General features: G+C 40.9%; 2 protein-coding genes and 1 long non-coding RNA gene across 4 annotated transcripts; 2 read left to right on the forward strand and 1 right to left on the reverse strand.

Moving 5' to 3' along the window:
- Positions 1-8,434: 8,434 nt before the first annotated feature.
- On the reverse strand, positions 8,435-12,365 carry LOC101483363 (thioredoxin). Of its 2 annotated transcripts, none has more exons than XM_004574164.5 (5): positions 11,880-12,188; positions 10,506-10,610; positions 10,107-10,172; positions 9,522-9,587; positions 8,435-8,953 (listed from the first exon to the last, which is right to left on the reverse strand). In XM_004574164.5, exons 1-5 carry the CDS (start codon positions 11,901-11,903, stop codon positions 8,891-8,893), a joined length of 324 nt encoding a protein of 107 aa, XP_004574221.1. In that variant the 5' UTR covers positions 11,904-12,188; the 3' UTR covers positions 8,435-8,890. The 2 variants fall into 2 exon arrangements, 1 of the variants encoding a protein (XP_004574221.1); XR_013096854.1 differs by having other exon boundaries at positions 8,902-8,953; positions 9,783-10,172; positions 11,880-12,365.
- On the forward strand, positions 11,106-16,936 carry LOC143416480 (uncharacterized). Its single transcript, XR_013096855.1, has 3 exons — positions 11,106-11,311; positions 16,356-16,432; positions 16,641-16,936. It is a non-coding gene; the product is annotated as an uncharacterized LOC143416480 (long non-coding RNA).
- Positions 16,937-17,749: 813 nt separating this feature from the next.
- LOC143416479 (TOG array regulator of axonemal microtubules protein 2-like) lies at positions 17,750-19,174 on the forward strand. Its single transcript, XM_076881724.1, has 4 exons — positions 17,750-17,944; positions 18,044-18,282; positions 18,378-18,533; positions 18,631-19,174. The coding sequence occupies exons 2-4, from the start codon at positions 18,122-18,124 to the stop codon at positions 18,770-18,772; spliced, it is 459 nt and encodes a 152-aa protein (XP_076737839.1). The 5' UTR covers positions 17,750-17,944; positions 18,044-18,121; the 3' UTR covers positions 18,773-19,174.
- Positions 19,175-20,944: the final 1,770 nt, after the last annotated feature.

Here is a 20,944-nt window from a genome sequence, read left to right on the forward strand (position 1 = left end):
CCAGCGGAGTGGAAAAACCCCGTGCTCACCCGGACCATGACAAGTGGTTGGCCATAAGATAGACTTCTCCTCTCCAGCTGCCCCCCAAAAAGGCTCTCAATCAAAACCATTGACTGTAGAAAAGATGGACGACGCGGCACCGCCTCCTCCCATTGTGCAAAAATGAAGCCAAAATATCCCGCTTGTGGAGGCTGCCATCTTGCAAATTTGGAGCCAGAGTCTGCGCAGTAGTGACTTGAGGTGGAGCGACTGTGTAATGCTCCCACCCACACACCCGCTGGACGTGACTGCAAACACGCCCCTCTACACTTTTACTTAGCCCGGCGGCTGCTCGAATTCTTTTGCTGGTTTACCGCGACTGACGACTCGTTTAATTAAAATGGTAAATGGCCTGTATTTATATAGCGCTTTTCTAGTCCCTAAGGACCCCAAAGCGCTTTACATATCCAGTCATCCACCCATTCACGCACACATTCACACACTGGTGATGGTAAGCTACATTGTAGCCACAGCCACCCTGGGGCGCACTGACAGAGGCGAGGCTGCCTGACACTGGCGCCACCAGGCCCTCTGACCACCACCAGTAGGCAACGGGTGAAGTGTCTTGCCCAAGGACACAACAACCGAGGCTGTCCAAGCTGGGGCTCGAACCGGCAACCTTCCGATTACAAGGCGAACTCCCAACTCTTGAGCCACGATCGCAGTGACAAGGTAAATACAACCATGTCACTGTCACTGTTATAAAAAATAGACACACAGCTTATCATCTTATAGTTCTAAAACATCTAAAATCGCTCTGTTGTTAATTCGTTAGTTAGATTAGCCGCTAGCATACGCACTGTGTTGGAGGCTTGTTGCTAGCTAGTTAGCGATGCTACACACCTGCTACTCTAATCCGGTTGTTCAGTCTGACGTCACTAGCCGTGTCTGGGCCTAAACTCCGCTGCAGGTCCATATATCAAACGATCACTATGGCATTACTGAGAGTTGAAAAACTGTCTAAAGTCTTTCATCTTTAATAAAATGATCAGCGTTCTGCTCTACCAGGTGTAACAATTGAGTTTAACATCCAGGCATCCATGAAAACGGAATTTATGACATTTAACGGAGTTAGAAGTTAGCAGGGAGTTAGCTCGCTAGCTTCTATCTAAATACAATATAGCATGTCCTGACTGCGGGGTTTTGGAAACAAATTCAAAGGTACAGCTCTGCTATCACTTCCAGCATGAATGAAGACAGAAAACTAAACCGCAGTGACGTTTGTAGGGTTACTGAAGTTGGGCTAGCTGGTATATAATGATGTGCTACGTGACCGCTAGCAACACAGCTATGTTAGCATAATATAAACAAGCTAACTTTTTTTCCACTCGATAAAAGTTAACGTGAGTGTTCTCGGTGGTCAGGAACAAATGTAATCGCATGGCAGGATACTGTAAAAGGACCAAACTTCAGCCAGGAGAACAACTGAGATAATCCATCCACAATACGAGGTTAGCCATTCATATACTGCTGCATGGGCTGGGCTGTAGTTACATCCTAAGGTTTTAAAAACTGAGCTTAAATAAATGATTAGCGGTAATAAAAGCCGAGGGAGGTCAACAGTGATCACTGACTGTTTTAGAAGCTTTTTGAGATCAAATAGAAGAAAATACATAACATTAAACATGTTAACAACACAAAAGCTACTTTAGACCCGGAAGTAGGATTTGTCGCGTCATCACTGAACAACCGGATAGTCTGTGTTATTGAAGGATTCAGCACTTCTTATGTTTTATCCATTTTTAGACAGCGATGAGATCATCTGCACACTCTGCAGAAGACCAGAGTTACTGTTAATATCAAAAATATAATGCTGTCCTTTCAGATTTTAACAGAAGACTGTGAGTGTAATGGATCTAAAACTGTTTAAATCTCTACAGCCTGGTAACATGGAAACTTTAAAAACAGCAGCAGAACGTTTCAGTAGTGTAGTCTAATTTGTTCTGTTCATTTAATAATAGAGTCCATATTATATCAACAGCTACATTAACCCTGGAGAGAAACTAGTGAGGGAGACCATCAGGACCAAGCTGGGTTTCTGGGTCCAGAGGTTTGGAGAAACTTCTTGCCTTTCTTTCATCACAGCTGTCCTGTGCCAGAAGTTCTGTTGGCCCACTGAAAGAGGCTTCATTTAAGAAACACCAGGAACACTGAAGCTCATCGCATTGATCAAGCAGGATCTTCACCAGCAGCTCCCTCACAGGGAAATCTTCAGCACTCCTCTGTAGGCCCGCCCCAGAAGATGGATAAACCCAGCATTTCATGAACACTGTGATGGAGACCTTTGGTTTGTGTAATGTTATAAATATTCGGATACTCCCCAAAGGCTCCAGGCTTCTACATAAAGATATTATATTCAGTCCTGTAGAAAGTTATATATTTAAAAATATATGATCCTCTCTTGTTACTCTGGTATGAATAACTCTGCATCACTTTATGGTAAATAACACACTATCTGCAAAAATGTGCTCCAGACATTTTCATTCAGGTAAGTTCTAAATACCTGAATGAAAATGTATCTCCGAAAACGTTAGAGCACTTATGCAAATATGTGATGTCTTGATAAATCGAGCAGATATTAGAAGTTTACACAGCATCATTCTCGCATGAAAATATCTTTAAAGTTTATTTTGTGACCCAGAAAGAGTAATATTTCAAACTCCGTCACTCTGTGTTCCTCCGCCACTGCCTCCTTTGAGTTTTGGACGAAATGGATTCTGGGATATTGCGTTTAGTCATTTCGAGCTGATTGGAGACCAGAACAACCAATCAGATTTTTTTGCATCCAAGTCTGTGATTGGCTGGTTTTGTGGCACAACTATAACGGTGTAGAGAAAGAGTTGAGCGCGCACGGGCAGAAATGTTGAGAGCGCGAGCAACACATTGCGAGCCAGGGCAAATGCAAAAACTGAGTGAGAGGGGCTGCTGTTGTGTGCGTGTGGATAATGGCAAACACTGAAATACGTTTTTTGCACGCAGGAATGAATTTTGTTCACTCAAATTCAGCTTTTCTTCACTCAAAGTAAATTTCTCCTCAAAATATACAACACTTGCACCTGCAAACTTTTTTTACATGTGCTCAATTTTTTTTTTTTTTTTACGTGCGCTCAGAATAGTGGCACAAAAATAACGCCATAGGAACCCAGTCAGGATGTGTTTCATCCATTTCATAGGCTGGTTTGCTGCAATAATGAAAAACAATTAGCAAATCTATAAATAGAAAATCACCTAGGATGTTTGTTCTAATTTGCTATGACAGAATGTATTGAAAATAAAACTATAAAACTACAAAAAAGGCTATAAAGAGTAATATGAACATATTTAGAACTTACCTGAATGAAAATGTCTGGAGCACAATTTCCAGTTATCCGTGGATAGTAGAGAACTGGATATCAGCTCGTCTCACAGATGCTATCCAGGCAGGCTAGATGCATTCTTCTGGTAACATTCCTCACGTTGCTTCCAGGTGGGGGAAGGATAAAAAGAGAGCCCATTTTCAGCTCATTCCCTTCCCGATCTAACAGTTCAACCGACAACACAGCAAATGCGAACAATTGCTGATGCTTTCGCTCCTTTAGCCGTTTGTTTGGCCTGCTAAAATGGCGAAAGCCCCGATCTCACGCAAGACCCTGTCGTTTATGTTAGCGGGAAATTAAGCAATATTAAAAAGCTGCACCGCATGGTTTGTCACGCTGCCTCGTGCCTTAAAAGGCATGTAGCACGTAAGCTGCGCTGCAGGTGCATGCCAAGCGGGTCTGATTCCGGTACAGAAAGTACAGATTCAAAGACGTCAGTGCAATCACAGAGATTTCTGTGATTCTGTCATCAAGGAGCTCAGATGGACAGATGACCGATAAGGACGAGGAAGAAATTGAGCTCCCGGGCGAATCAGCTCTAAGAGAACAAGAAGAAATAAAACCAGCTGCAGAAAGGCAAGGTATCCGAGCTCCAACCCCAGCAGAAGTGGTTGCAGCTGACATCGTAAATGAGATACTTGGGAACACGGGTTCAAGCAGCGAAGAGCTCTTTAAGAGGTGTAGCTTGCCCAAACCTGCCTTTCATGCAGGATTAATTATCAACAAGCTGAGAGACTTCTTCTCCAGATGTTTGCCATCCACCTCTCACTCCGGGCTCAAAGCACGCAAACACCGCTTTTCCATGTTTGCGAAAAAACAATTTGAAAAAATGGAAAAAGAGCTGAGAAAAGTAATAAAGGCAAACAGGAAATTTGTTGTTTGTCTAAAAAACATTTGCAGGTTCCACAAGTATGAAACAGTGCCCTCAGATGAAAGTGTGGCTTTCAGCCTCCCAGGGTCCCACAGTACAGAGCTCATCGAGCCCCTTCACGAAACACACTGCTTTGTTACATACGTTCTTCTCCAGTCGACTTTGACAACATTAGATAAGACGTTAATGAGTTATTTGAGAAATTAACAAAGAAAGAAAAACTCTTCCTCGTCCACAAAACATTGGGAAACATTAGACACAGTGAGGCAACCAGAGATTTTACTGTGAAGTTAACAGCAAAAGTGTTTGATCTACTTATGACGGATCGACTGTATCAAATCCCCAAACCTCTAATGGGTAGATCCCTCTCAAACACCGTCATCTCCAGGACTCCACAGCCAGCACATGGCTCTAAGCGTCCCTTTTCTGCTGAAGTCCTCTATGTCCTTGTAGAAGACGCAGTAGAAAAGTTTTTACAAAAACGTTTACTCTTGGTGGAGAACGAAGACGTAGATCAAATGATTGAGGACAAGGTCTCTGTCACTGTGGAAGACATCCAGAACATTATTAAAAGAACAAGGACCCCAACAAAGGAAAGCACAGATTCAGTTGGCAGTGGAAGAGAATCTGTTCCATTACCTGTAACACCAAATTCTGGGAGCATGACCTCAGAAAAATGCTCTGTGGTACCTGATCAGACACCTCAGACACCAAAATCTGGGAGCATGACCCCAGAAAAATGCTCTGCCAGCGTTTCAGGCGTTCTCAAGGATTCCTCTGACCTGTCAGAGATGCGTTCCGTATCAGTGTCATCTTCTGATGCTGAGAAAATTTGCAATGACCTCACCATTATCCTCAGACTTTTTTGCCAGGACCACATCTACTACAAAAGAACTACACGTGGTCATCAACCGTGTGAATGACCTGATGCGGCCTGAACTCATCAGCACAGAGTCCACCACAAGTCTGACAAATAACAGGAAAAAGTTAATCAAGAAAATAACCAAATGCCTCATCAAGGAGTTTGGCTCCCCAGACAATGTGTTAAAGGCTGCGATGGCAAATGATGCGTCTTTTGATGAGGCTCTGATAAAACATCTAAAAATCCGCCTCGGAGTCATCCCCAGTCCTCCCAAAAAGTCCAAAATTTCCAGGTTTTTTTCAGCGGTGGGAAAAGCTCTGCGAAAACCCTTTAGGTGGTTCACTAAAGCCAGAGATGATTAAAATGACATTCTGGCTTCCCCCGCTGCCCTGCTTCTTTTAACATCTTTAAGCAGAATTTTAGCATCTAATCCAAATTTTAACAACTGTAGTTCACGCCATCTCGTCTCCTTTTTGATTTCCATCCCCCCAACCGGTCGCAGCGGATGGCCGCCCCTTCTGAGCCCGGTTCCGTTGGAAGTTTCTTCCTTTTAAAGGGAGTTTTTCTTCCCCACAGTCGCCTAGTACTTGCTCAGAGGGGGATCATTTGATTGTTGGGGGTTCTCTGTAGTACTGCAGGGTTTTGACCTTACAGTACAAACAGGGAGGAGACTTTGTGATTTGGCGCTTGATATTTAAAATATCTAATTTGGCATGAAATAAAAAAAATCTAAATTAAAAATACATTCCAACTTTGTTTGTGTTTTTCTTCTGTTGTCAAATATGTAGAAAGTGTTGCACGTGTGATTTTAGTCATTTGGCATCAATATGTAGGCAACATGTGTGTGTTTGTGATCATGCTGCATCTATTTTTGTCTGATTTGTGTCTTATTTTAGTCAATTTACGTCTATTTTGTGGCCCAAATGTGTGGATCCTTTTTGACATTGCTATGTTTCGTCTTAATGCTACACGTTGGTTGTTGGTGTTTATGCTCATTTTGATTCTAGATGTAGACCTGCCATCTGAAAATTAGCACATTGCCCACTTGGAGCATTTTTTCTTTAGTCCAGGGGTTTAACAGATTTTCTATTTCAAAAAGGGCAAATACCTCGGTTACTTTACTACTGACCAAATAAATGATGATGATGACATATACAGACAACGATGTGAGCTCTATGTTTGTTTGTTGCATACTATTATATACTGGCCCCGTGTGGTCAGGATAGCAGGGGGTAGTGCCAGTCAGATGTTTGTAGCTGTGGGTGTTTGGACTTTTAAAGCACTTTTAAGAAAGTTAATGTTCACTTTTAGAGAACGACTGGACGGCAGTGAGTGGTTCCAGTTACTCATGCAGTCTGAGGAAGGTGAAGTGTTTGTGTATTTATTGATTTCTTTTAAGTCACTGTGTATTTTATGTACATTATAAGTTTATAAGTCCTGTCAGCCCTGTGCTGTGACAAGAAGTCACACACTCAGCTGCTCTTAATCTGGGTTAATCTGAGTTTGTTGAAATGTGCTGGTTTTTGAGTCATACATCAGGAGTGACCTGTCGCTCAGAGCTAAGAAACATTTCCAGACATGCTACAAATAAGTTGGGATATGTTTTAAGTAATGTGATCCATGTTACACAAGTGCTTCACAAGGGCAACAGAGTGAAACACACAGGTCTTTTAAACCTCAGGGTAAACACAGACAATGAAATGTGATGTATAAAAACCAACACAATGCAGGAGAAGAAAGAACTCGCTATAGTGAAAGACAGTCCACAGGAAACAGCTGTATGGAAGCAGGTTAGGTTACTAAGATTTGGGGTGAGGTCTCTGGGTGATTTCCTACCTCTGTGTTTCAGGTAGTCAACGTAAAAGGAAGTTCCACCAACTCTTATTTTTCTCTGTATCATGAACTGTGTGAATACTTTCTGTAGACTGGATCCAGGAACAACCTCACCATTAAACAAGAAAAACAACTTCTGATGACACAGCAGTTTCACATACCTGAGTAACAGCCTGAGGTGCATTTATCTCATTGTTTTGGATAACTAGGCAAAAATACTCAAGTGGCATTGTTTTAAGACATTTTGTTAAAAATACTTGTTATATGTTAAAACATTTGGTATTTAAAAAATCAGCCATGCAAGACTTTAGTAGTTTTATTCAGGGTTCAAGAACCTGATTCTTGACTCTTTATTCTGACTCCCACCAGTTTTATGCGAGTCATTCTAAAAATAGTTTACTGCTATACATAAAATAAAGAAAAGGGTTAAAAATCAATAGAAAGGTTGATAACATTTATTTTATAATAAGATGAAATGTTGCATTTATCAGACTAACACAGAGGACTTCAGAGCTGCTCTTACCAAATGGACAAATACGTGTTTATCTGTCTGTCTGGTGCATGTTGGACTCGTTCTTATCTGTACACAAGTACAGATACTTAAGCAGAAGTCAAAACATGGATTGGGCTCCACACTGAGTCCCTGTGTGCAGTCTGAAACTCAAATGACCGTTCAGATGTTTTACATATGAGATATTAAAATCTTAGGCTGGATCCAGGCAAAGTTTCCCTGAACAGAGGTTGTGTTTGTGCTCTTTCCTGCCTCCCTGCACACACTGTTGCTGTCCTGATGTGTTTGTGCTGACTTTGTTTGTGTGTGTGAGGTTAAATGGCCCAAAGCTGCTGCAGACCTCGTTCTCAAGACTCATGTTTTCCTATTTCACTGAATTTCTATTGAGTATCTTCATCACTGTATAGCTGCACGTCTGGTTGTGTAAGACACACTTAGAGTAGAGACTATCTGTGTGTTACACAAAGCATTTCTCAAATCTTAATTTGATATTTATTGTGTGTGTGTGTGTGTCCTCTTCCTCACTTGTGCTCAAACAAAGGCTCACTGACACACAGTAGAACAGCAGCCTGAAAAGCCGGTTTTAACCACTGGTTTGGCATGATACCAGTACCTAATTAAGATCCAGTTCATGCATTTGAAGAAAGACACAAATGCTGGTGCTCAAAAAGCACAGTAACAACAACCTGTTGGTGTAAAGTGGGAACAAGTGAGTTCAGTGGCTGTAGGAGGGTCTAACACAAGAACTTCTCGCAAGCAGTCCACAGACGTGAGCCAATTTCCTGCAAATTGCCCAAACCTTTGCTACATCATGCAGTTGTTGGCTGGTTTTCAAAATGCGCTAATGAACCAACACATCACGTTCACCAGCGATATAGTGTCTGCTGTTAACTGCCAGCTCCAACATATGCTGCTACATACTTGTACTATTCTGACATTTTTATCAAAGTACAAAATACCAATCCATTCATAATTCATTTATTAAACTTTTTGAACACAAAACATACAAAGTAATTCAGGATCACAGCCAAACTGTCATTAAAAACGGAATTAAAAGTATTGAGCGGTTTCATATTGCAGCCAGTTAAGACAGGGACATTTGTATTTGTATTTGTATCTTTATTTATTTCAGACATAATAAAACAAACAAAAAAAACCAATATATACTCGTCTACATGTATTTTCATTTACGAATACGAATATATGTGTAGATATACACACACACACACGTATTTGTACAGACAAACAAGAAAGAAATATAATAAAATAAAACATTCGTCTAACATGAGATAACAGTTGTTTGGTCTGTTACAAGATATGTGGATGTATTATTGACTGTGTGGGATAGACTTCATTGTCATGAGTAACACAGTAATATCAAAGATATGTGAGGCAGATTTTGTTTTTGGTGGGACATCTCATCTGAGCTCTCTCACTTTTTGATGTAGTTGAGCTTCATCAGCACCGGTGAACTCATACACCTGAAAGAGGAGGACATTGAGTTAAAAATGGCATGTAAAAAATGACATAATTTTCCATTTATCCTCAATGAATTGTAAAATAGGACACAATCGGCTTATCACTAACAACCCAAACCTTGACTTAAATGTGATTTAACTCAGTTTCTTTAATCCTGAGACCATATATCCTTTATATATTTATAAATGCACCATGGGGAGCCTAGGGTGAAACAGCATTTCAGTACACTGTGTACTGTGTATACTACTGTATTGACAATAAAGCTCTTGAATCTTGAGTCTTGAATCTGAATGGAGGTATGGCTTCAAGCTTGCCTCCATTGGTTGGAAAGGATATTTGCTTTGCCGTTTAAGCCATTAGAAAATATTAAATGATTCATGTATGATCTGCCTTTAAAGGTTTTCTGTGCAAGATTAAGAGGGAATCCTTAGGGCAACATTGATCTTATATGTGCCAGTTGAAAATAATACTGAGATTATAATAGTCATTGCACAAGGCTCATTGTTTCCAGGCTCAAATTTACTACATGCTAAACATCTCCATCCAGCTACATAGGGCACTTTACCTTACCTTCTGGTTATTCTTGTAAAAGTGAAATGCAGGCATGCGGGTGACATTATAGAATGACTTCACATCCTGAAAGACAACGCAACGATATCAGATGAGCTGACCGGGTCATCAACACTGATCGCCACTGACTACGGCCGCTTCAGACCACCTTGGGCAGCTGTAGATGTGGCGAGAGGCCAAAACATGTGCAAATAAATACATTAAAAATATTGTGAAAAACACAGGCTTCTGCAGCTTTTATGCATATTAATTATAGGTTACCCAAGAGCCTGTCTACATCAGACAGTCTCTCCTTCAGACTTCAGTGTTGCCAGTTGTGCAGAGTGAAAGCTTGTTGCATTACAGTCTGTGTTGTTTAATCCGCACCAAAGCAGTTGCTGACAGATGGTCACATGAGTCAGCTAGGAGTTCTTCCAAGAGAAAAATAAATGTTTAACTAAGCTAGAAACCTATGACTTTTATTTTCATGCAATGACATGAAAACAGAAATAAAATAAATCCACACAAGGGAAGCTAAAGTGGGTTCAGCAGCAGATGAAGTAATCCTACTGCTTCTCCTGGCTTCCAAGTCAAACACGGGCTTACCCTGCCATCAGTCGCGTCCACCTTCAGGAAAATCACGTTTGCGTTGACAGGCTCCTGTGACATCTCCTGCAGGAGGGAAGATCACTGAGTCGACACGAGAGCACGCACACTACATCTTCTGCGACATCACAAGAGTTTTCATCCTTGTGAATAGGTTCTCTTATTTAATTGTCACATTGCTGCAGTTGCATGGGGATCACAATGAAGCTCTGCATAATGTCAAATGGGGGGCTAGAGCATCAGTACTATAGGTTACTCTGACTAAAGTTATTGTAATGTGTGAGGGACAGAATGAAACTTGAGATTCTCATGAATTTTGGACATGCAAAAGCTCATGAGGCAATAAGCTAAAATAAATAAATAAATAAATAACGTGATTTTAAATTTAACATCACATACACAAAAGATTGGGGCCATCATTTGGCAGGGGCCACACCACTCGGCTGTGAAGTCCACCACCACCAGCTTGTCTCCAGCTTCATTCAGAATTTTCTGGAACTCATCCTACAGAGAGAAATAGAAAAGACATGATTTTTTGGATGGGTAAATGGTAGAGACTGAAACATGCTCAAATGAACTGCAACAGAGCTAACAGCAGCAGCCTCTTCTGACTGAGGGCTTGTTCATACTTGTTGCTGGTGCTACTGTTGACGGTGCAGCTGCAGCCACGACAGTTCACATGTTGGTTCATTTGACACGTTTTGCTGCATCTATTTCTAATTTCTTTCTCTCTCTCAGCTTTTCAGCTCCATCCTATAAGTTTTGTTTGTCCACTTGTATCAACCACTTCTTCCACGCTAAATTCTGTTCTGCAAGCTGCGTGAGCGCGCAGGGAAGGCTGGGAAAGTCCCGATTGCATTAGGAGTTTTGATTGTGCAATCCAGTGTTAGTGATGAAAATTAATGGATGGGCAGTTGCCGGTGCTTTGTAGGGCGGGATGCCAGTTTACTAGTCCAGCCCTGCTAACCGAGGGATTCCCTGCTCAGGATGGCCTTTGATGGCTGCATGTAAGAGTCACTGATCTGGTGATGCTGTGATCCGCTGACCTTTGTAAAGTTTATTTCCGTACAAATGCAATACAATCAGTTACAACAGGGTTCGGGAAGACTGCCTGCCTTTCCTGGAAATTTACCTAAACAACGTGTACACTTATGGCCGCGTGTGGAGCACAGGTGTTGTGTGAAGAACTGATTGTCTCCCAAAAGGTGATTTCTAATGTTTCGATGGGGCGAGGGTTTATGTGTAACGTATTGACTTATATTGATGAATAGACTTTAGTGAACAGGTTATTAAAGTGCTATATGTAAAATCAGTTTTTCGTGTATATTTCCTTTTGGCCAATTAAAACCTTCTTTATATAACTATTGTTATATTTGCTGCGATTTCTGCTGCCCTCTTGTCCAGATCTTTCTTTAAAAAGACATTTTAATATCAGTGAGAACTTTTAACTAGATAAATAAAGGGTGCCACTTCACCAGAGACGATTGCGGCTTCTAACGCGTGACTGGAAGGTTGTTTGTAGCTCAAGATGAATTTATATTATTCATGGATATCTTTGACATATATTTCATATTTTGCAGGCCAACAAGTCATTTACAGCAGTTTAAATGCGGATAATCCCTTTTTGGTAGACGATCACGTTTTGGCACACCTGCGCGCGGCTGCTCCGACACAAAACAGTGGAGCGTAAAAACATCCATTCACTTATTAGGAATGCGCCTCTCACCATATAAGGGAGAGAGGCACAGAAAACAACAAAAAAGACAAACTTACCAGATCTTTCACTTCGTGAACCATGATACCAGCTGATGAACGTGCCTCGGACAGAACAAAGTGCCAGCAGACGCCCCACGCGTTTAAACACTAAAGTTACCCGTCAGTAGTCCCGGTTAAAGCGGAAGTCTCTGTATTTATTTTACACAATAAGAGTTTTTAATGAGCTAAAGCGCAAATGTATTGGTACTTAGAGTATATAGAGTGTCGCGGTTCGAATTTTGAGGAAGAGACATACGACTGAAAGTCCATAGTGGGTCAACACAAATTATTTTATTAAAACACATATATGTGGTGAAGATAGGCACTGCAAAACATCAGGCTCCATCTCCCCCCTTACAATAGGTGGTTGTGATATTTATACTTATGATGACCAGTAGCTCGCGTCACTAAAACAGAACAGTTCCTCTTTCAGTTCCTCCAGATACATCTATTTATTCTACTTGTTAGACTTAAACAACACTTGCAATCAGTTTACCCAGACAGGCTATGTCTGTGTCGTTAATTTAAGTACATGACCTCCCTCTACCTCATCTGTTACCGGGCAAACTCCACAGCACAGGGCACACGGCCTTTATTTCCTTTCTTAAACAATCATAGAAAACATTTGTTAAATTGTATATATATAGATAAGCAATCCTTCCAGCTTGAACTTTGCTCCATTGATGCCCGTAGCTTCAAACCATTAATTAACTTAACCAAGCTTCAACCCTTTAATTATGCAATATGTGTATAACATGATTACAGTTGCACCTGCAATGAAAGATTATTATGTGCTTATGCTAACCCCTGAAATACAGACTTCAATATAACCTCACCAGTTTCAATAAATGTGTCAATGAAATGATAACAATGATAAATCATAAATGATGCAACAGTAATAATAAGGATTATGCATAGTAACATAGATTATGAATATAAAATAATATTTCATCCCGACACTCCTCCTCTTTGGCCTCGAAGAGGCCAACATTCCTCTTAATGTCTCACTCCTCGGGCCACTCAGCCACCTCCTCTTTGAGTGAAATGATGCTCTGCGATCCTTCTCTTCTTTCTTCAACTTCCCAGGTAGACTACTGGTTAGTCGTTGCATGGGTCAGAGGGTTATTCTGCCTCTGTTTTGCCTCCCGTGTTATTTAGAGATGAGCTCGTCTCCACCAAGCTCTCATCTGCTACTGCACATTGAGACCAATGGAACTAAGTCTCGCCTGTCCCCTTCAACTGGACCGCTGTTGTGGTACGAGCCGTCACTTCTGGAGCTTGGCACACTCCCTTCATCCCTCAGATTCTCATGTTCCAACGCTGCTGAAGATTTAAGGCAGAGCACGTCGTACACCTTAGTTGTCTTCCTCAATGTCCATGATGAATCTCTCATTTTATTTAAAACGTTGCTGTAAGAAGACTCCTCTCAGTCTTCTGGAAGCTCAGTAGCACAGCCGCCTGTACCATTTCTGCTGTTCCTCAAGATGATCACTGATCCTCCTCAAGCCTCTATCCTGGCCTCCGCTTCCATCCTGTAGGCGCCCTTCCTCACTCACGTCTCGTCATGGCACCTCACGACACCTACAAATTAAAATGACCCTCCTCTTGCACCTAGCTTCTGCCATGTGTCAACTCCCCCCTGAGACCTGAACAAGAACGTTACACCTTCTCCCTAAAACAATCTTCCGCCAACCTGTAACCCTGTGTAAAAACGTTAGTCAGCAGTTACATGTTAAGCTCATTTGCTCCACCTGCAACCTGTATCCTGGAAAACAAATCTGTTAAATCAAACATCTTATTCACAACCAACTATAGATCATGAGAGTGAGAAAGTATTCATCACAACAGACAAGTATCATGTTCAGGATTTCTCCAATCATTAAATCACTCTTACTGCCGAAATTTATTTTATCAAAATAAAATCAAAAATCAAAAATAAAGCTTTAAAACAAAATTAAATAAAAAATAAGCCCGGGTCTTAGGACTTGTCACCGAATATTATTTCTCTTATAAGTGAAAAAAATAAAAATAAAAAAATAAAAATACCAACTCTAAAACTTGGTGCCATGGTAAAACCTTCCCCATACTTCAGAAACCCAAAACAAAACAAAACAAAAATCTGCTAGTTTCACTCATTTAAACTCTGGCTGCAGGATTCTGTTCACCCTGCTATCATGTTCCCCAAAATAATACTAATTCCGTCGTCTATGTATCAGTTCTCAACCCACTCACTAAACCAGACAGGATGATGGTAACAGTATTGCCTACTTAAAATTGTGTTTGATCCTAATGAGCCAATCCTAATGAATTGCATTACTTCATTACGTGTGTGTGTGTGTGTGTGTGTGTGTGTGTGTGTGTGTGTGTGTGTGTGTTAGTCGGGTTAATACATTTTCTGTTTTTATGTATCCTTTCATGTACCTTCCCCCTTTTTTCTGAAACAAAACTCCGTTCACTCCAAAGTTTGTTTCAGAAACATCTAAATGAAAAACTCTGTCATAGTCAGGCACAGCTAAACCCTAAATGCTTGCAGGTTACCATCGGCAACCACGCTGAGTATTGTTAACCCCTCCTACAAATGCCCTCTTTTAATGTGTAACACTTTATGTATAATTTTATGTTATCTCTGGTGCATATTAGCTGCATGTGTGGTGTCACTTTCCATTTTTTCTAACAGTACACTTGCATACCTCAGTGCTTGTCTTCCTCTACCTTTTGTGGTGGTCTGGACATTGTGTCAATCCTCCACTTCCAGGCAGTCGTTTGTCTCCCCGGATTCCTTAACCTAATTTGATTGCCCACACTAAAACAGCAGCCTCAGCCCTCTTCTGCTCCTTTCTCTCCCACTTTTCAGTCCAATGGCAGTCAGTTTTCTTCAGCTTTGTCCCGTGTCTCTCTTTGTCCCACTGTCTCTTTCATTGCCATCTCACTCCAAACATGGCAAATGTCAAACTCAGACAGTCTTCTCAAAAGTCCTTCACACACAGTGAGGTTGCAGCTGGCTGGAAACGCATCTCCATCCATCCAATCTAGATGGTGGTTCTTCTCTTTCTGATGCCGTTTGCCCACAGCGCTGCTGGACCTCTCTGCTCAGAACTCTGATATTGTCTCTTGGACTCCTGTCCACTGTTGATGTTCATGCTCGTGCTTCTGAAACTGCACTCGGTGTCTTCAGGGAGAGATCAGCTTCCTTGGAGCTTGCTTGTTCAGGATGAGGACGGGAAGCTGCAAAACAATTCAGCCAAAAATTCTGGCTGGGTGTTTCTATTTTGTTTCTAATGATTTCAGCCTATAATTTTCTTCCGACTGCTGCCCGTGGAGAATTGATCCAGTTCCGTTCCCCACCTGTAAACGACAGACTGAGAGACTTTCATTAGTCACTGTGACTGCATATGTTTTCATCACTCCTAAAGCAACACATCTCTGCTTATTTCGTTATGAACTCTACTGACTTTAAACCCCAAAGGTGAAATTTTATTTGTTTTTTAACCGCAAACACAAAAACCTTCTTCATGTTGTTATTAATTATTTTCATCCACCACACACCAAATTATGTTTTCTTTTTGTGTCCAGCAGGGGAAGAAGGTGACCTGTAGCGTCACTGCTTCCCCCAGTCGGAGACAATTTCTCACTCACACTTCCACACTTTTATTTTCTTTGCTTTCATCATTTTCTTTCTCTCGTTGGTATTTTCTTTTTCTTTTTCTTTATTACACGCATACATTAACCTGTTACGTTAACATTAACGCTTTTTAATGTTCCTCGGGCACAAAGTTTAAAATCACAACTTGACTGAATTAAGATTCAGCAACAGCATTTTATAGCAATGGCATAGATTTTGTGTGTAAAATAGCAAAAAGCATAAAAGGTACCTGCGCAAGGCCACCTAGCCTTTTAACATAGAGTCCTTGAATACTAGGCAGTTGTAGAGGATGAGTTACTCTACTTTAAAGGACTCCCACCCCTTATTGGAGGATTTCAGCTTCTTCCTTTGGGACAGAGGTTTGCAGCCCCTAAATGGAGGCGAAGCTTGAAGAAACACCTTTGTCCAAGCTGCTATTTTGTTGTCGTTGTTGTTGTTGTAGCAAATGACACGTTTTTTTCTGTATTTTTTAAAAACTGTATTTATTTATTTACTGTACTTATTTCTCTATTTATGACAGTGCTTTTATCTCCTTTTTGCTGTTTTATATAAATTTATCAGTATAGTGTTGTCTAGTTTTAGAAGCTGTGATTAGGACATCTATTTAAATTTGTTGATTAAAGATCATAATTAGAGATCATAAGCTGCCTTTGATTTAGACATGTCTGATATTTTTGTAAAAACACAAAATAGTGTATATATATGAATATTTTCAAAAAATGCTCTGTGAGTTCCATATGACATCATCATAACTGTTTTACTGAGCAGCTGAGTTAGAACTTGTCACTCAAACACTGAGCAGCACTCACAAACTTTCTGTTTCTAAACTATTTGTTCACTTTTTATCTCAGGCATGTCTGAAAATACATCAAGTAACTTTTTCCATGGCTTTCAAGATTTGATTCAGAGAAAACGCACAGGTGGAGATGTAAGTAACTAAACATACTCATTCTTGACTTGTCTGCTGATCAAATGTAAATGTTTCTGAGAGATGTGTTATATTTTGCTGCTTTGCACAGTGTAATTTTTGTGTAAGTCACTGTAGACAGAGCAACTGTCAGCGCTTCACCACAGAGTCCAGGATCCTGGACTTTCACAAAGCTCAGAGCAGTAAGACAAATGTGTTCTTTCAACAGGCAGACACATTGCATATCGCACAGAGACCCAGAGATTATGCTGTGCAACTCCCACCTTTACCTGAGCAATGCGCAGGCTCTCCAGAGATAGTCCAGGGAAGCTGGAACTGTTTGGATGACCCCTTTTGGAATCAGGAGGACCCTGAAAGAAGTCTGAGTAGCCTCAGCTCTGCAGACACACACACACCAAGTGAACTGAGGGCCATTCCTTTCATTGTTAGTCCTGTTGAGATGACACCGCTCACTCCAGTTCCTCCACCTCCTCGAGCAGCTTGTCCATCGCAATTGCCTGTTTTCTCTGCTCAACATTCAGGAGCAGGTCGGTTCAAAGGTGATGCTTTTCTTTAGTGGTTACACCTGCTGTTAATCAGTTAGTTTAGATTTTAAAATTTGACACTGTAGATTATCTATTTTAATGCTAAATTACACATATTCTTGCTGTCCATTCATTTTATATGCTTTTTTGAAGAAAAAAAAATCAGGAAGAAAAATGTTTATTGTTGTTTTTGTAAGATGTAAATTTGTAGTTATTTAGTTATTTTTTGTCTAAACAGACACGAAGGTCATTCATGGAATAAGAGTCTTAACAGCAAAAGACAAATTTGGGCCTATTTTGGAAAAACTGCAGCATTTCCAGGATGGGATTGTAACCTCACCTGGATACACAGTACCAACCAAAACATTTACTGCAGTAAAGCCTTTGACTCCAAAACCTCCAACAGTTCCCATACCGCAAAAACGAGGACCTCGGCCTGGGACGCTGCTGCGCCATGCAAAAGTCGTCCCTATAGACGGTAAGTGGTTTTCCTCAGTAACTGTAGAAGATGCTGAATAATCAAACTTTAAATTAAGAGATTTTTTTAAAAGATTTTAATGAACAATTAATCACTGCATCATGTACAATGCTTCAAATGAGAAGAAATTACAGTTTCTTTTTACTAACCTCGTTGATTATCAGACAAGAAAGCAGACAGTCAGTGCAGTCAGAATAAGCCAAGAGAGAGCAGGGTCAAACTCCCGCCTCTAGCTACACCTGTAGAGAGCCTGTCCCACAGCTTTAGTCTGCTGTCTTCAGACGACTGGTAAGAAACGTAGTAAGGAGACATTAAATACTGCACAGAAACAGTGCTGCATAATGTCGCTGTGTTATTTGTGGTGTTCCTGAAGTCGTGTTCAATGTTGTGTTGTGTAAATACAGGATTAAGAAAAGACAGGGGTTGCAAACTATTCAGTCTCTGGCAAAGCACCACTCGGACATCCTGAAGACTAAACTGCATGAAGTGTGTCTGGTCCTCATTGAGGAGGTATTGCACACTTTATGTTTCTTATATGTGTTTCATGCAGCTAGTTTCCCTTCAAGTGCATACTACAGCCTCAACTGATGATTTTCACTCACATTTTAGGTGAAAAACCAACGCTCAGCAATAGCCTGTGAGGCCATACATACCATCGATGAGCTCTACATTCAGCTCCAGAAAACAATGGACCCAGAAGTTGAAACAACAGGCCGAGCTCTATTGCTGAAGCTTGCACAGACCAACAACAACTTGCTTCATCAGGAGGTCAATCTGGCGCTTGATGCCATGGTGGAAAATTGCAGCCATGGACGGATTCTGAGCGCTCTGTTTAACACAGGACTGACGTAAGAGGAGAGAAGAAGCTGTAGTGATTTTATTAGAAGACATGAAAGAGAGATCATGTTCACTGAGTTGTGTGTCTAATATTGTCCTTGCTCAGCCATCGCTGTGTTGCAGTGAGGAATAGCACGGCTCAACACCTGCACCAGCTGGCTGACAAACTTGGAGCAGCCGTCATCCTGAAAACAGGAAGCTTCACTGAAAGGTTTCTAATTGCTGCCTCTAGAATGGCAGGGGATGCTGCACCTGAAGCCAGGTGGGTACTTTTAAATGGGTTTGAAGTGCATCAATGTTTTATTTTCTGTGAGTTTACACAATTAATGAAGATTAATGACAACTGTAATCTTCCACAGGTACCATGGGCGAACAATCATCGAGAAACTGACCCTTCACAAGGACTTTATGAATTTGTGGATGAAGATTGTCCCTGAAAAAGACAGGCGTCCTGTGGAGAAGAGCCTGAAAAAGACAGGCGTCCTGTGGAGAAGAGCCTGAAAAAGACAGGCGTCCTGTGGAGAAGAGCCTGAAAAAGGCTAATAATTACAGGCAGCAGGTCAGCATCCAGACTAGGCTCTCCTCTCCAGCAGGGCCTGGGATCCCCAGATGTGACAATGCAAGTCCTGACGAGTAGGAGAAGAGCGGCTGCTACAGTAGCAGCAGCACTCTGAGGCTAAGCTGGGAAAGTCGTTGGAGGTTCAACCATCATGACCACAGACAGTCCCAGTCGCTCTGCAGGAGTAAACTTCTCCATCTTCAGGACTACAAACTATTTCTCTGAAGGACAATATTATTTAGATTTACATTAATTATTATTACATCATTCTTATTATTACATTATTTGTATTATTTCATTATTATTATCACATTTTTAAGATCCTGAATGGACAATGAATGAATAAATCCCTTTTTTTTCATCTGAATTAAAATGGCACTTTGGTTGCACATATACAGTTTCTGTTTTTCTGTCAACAAATATTAATACATTCTTAGTTCTCTTGTTTTCATTTTTAACCCATGATTTTGCATTTTTATCAGGATTCAAAGTCATTTTTATAACATAAAGAAATATTAAATAAATACTAGAAAGCGAAAATTTCAGAAGAAATTTTAAGTGTGCCTATGCCGCTGCTAATCAGTGTAGTTTGCCCTTAGTTTGTTTTTTGTTTTTTGTTTTTTTGTCCCGTTTGGATCTATAGCCATCAGAATTGTTGTCTTGAGGCCAAGAAAGATGCCAAGCGGATTTATTTTACCAAGTGGATCATCATGGCCTTGCCATATTGGTCCATTTGATTGACCTTTATTATAATTATGAATTTATTTTATTTTCAGTTGCAAACGGGACAGACATAACTGTGGGATAGGACAGGGGGAAAGAATGAAAGAAAGAGGGGGAGAGAAAGAAAGAAAACCAAAGGGGCGAAGAGACGGTGAGAAGGGGGGGAAGAGAAAAAAAAAACAAACAAACAAAAAAAACCAAAAAAACCAAAAACTCCTGGGTCACCTGTATGGAGAGAAAAAAAACAGAGGAGACAGCAAACAACAAAGAGCAACATAATAATAGAAAAAAAAAGCACCATCACAATAAACTAGCTAGCCATAGATATCAATAGTTACTAAATAATAAACGATATTGTGCAGCACGCAAGATAGACAGCGCACAGTGTGCTTTGAGGCAGCAGCCAAGAAAGCTGTAGTCCGCGTCTGTGAATACCCATGTGTACACCTGTGTGCATACCTGTGTGGATAAGCATGCTTGCATTCCAAAAGTTTCTCCATGTAATGATCTGCTAGGGAGTGTGGGGAGCCACAGCCCTGTGCCCTTAGTTTGTAAGGGTGCCATTTGTGAGTAGCTAATATCCGCCGAAGGGATGTTCGACTAATGCCACTCTCCAGTGACATGCGGTAAGTGCAACGCTGTGGGCTCTTGCTGAATGAAGCTAGGACAGCCACTGATGTTTCCTCATTAGTGACAGTTTTCTTGTGTCCACATTTTGGCAAATCCAACACTGAACCAGTTTCACAAAACTTAGCAAACAGTTTGTTAACTGTAGCATGGGAGATGGGTGGTCTCGTAGGATGTCTTGCATTGAAATCTGCTGCAATGACCCGGTTACTGCGTTCACCAGATATCAACACAATTTCGAACCGCTCCTCACGTGTTGACCTCTTCGACATGTCAATGGCTGTGAACAATGAGAAACTTATAAATACCTCATGAAAGAATAAAGTTCATGTCTTCTGTATGAAAAAGTCTTTTCCATCTTGAGTTTCACCAACTCTGTTACTCTTTTTTATGTCCATGTGGTGGGCTTTGGCATTTCAATAGCTTTAAGAGTCCCTTTGTCTGCTACTTCTGAAACTGAGGTAAGGTTAAGAAACTCATTCCCAAACAAGAAATCCATAAACTGAAGTCTGAAACTGCCCTGAAGACAACACTGTCTCTTGACTTCAACAATGAGATCCTCACTTGATTCAGGCGCTCCATTAGAGAGTGAGCCTTCGACAGGTTCCGTCAGCCAAAACAGTCTTTAGGACCATGGAACTCTGTAGGCAAAAAAGAATTACATATCAGACATTCAGAAAGAATCCTTTCAGTTTAGTTTTCATAAAGCTATCCATACCCAATACTCAAAGTTATAAAGATCAGACATAAAAAAGAAGAATTTA

Source organism: Maylandia zebra, linkage group LG3, assembly GCF_041146795.1.
Source record: "Maylandia zebra isolate NMK-2024a linkage group LG3, Mzebra_GT3a, whole genome shotgun sequence".
NCBI classification, from domain to species: domain Eukaryota; kingdom Metazoa; phylum Chordata; class Actinopteri; order Cichliformes; family Cichlidae; genus Maylandia; species Maylandia zebra.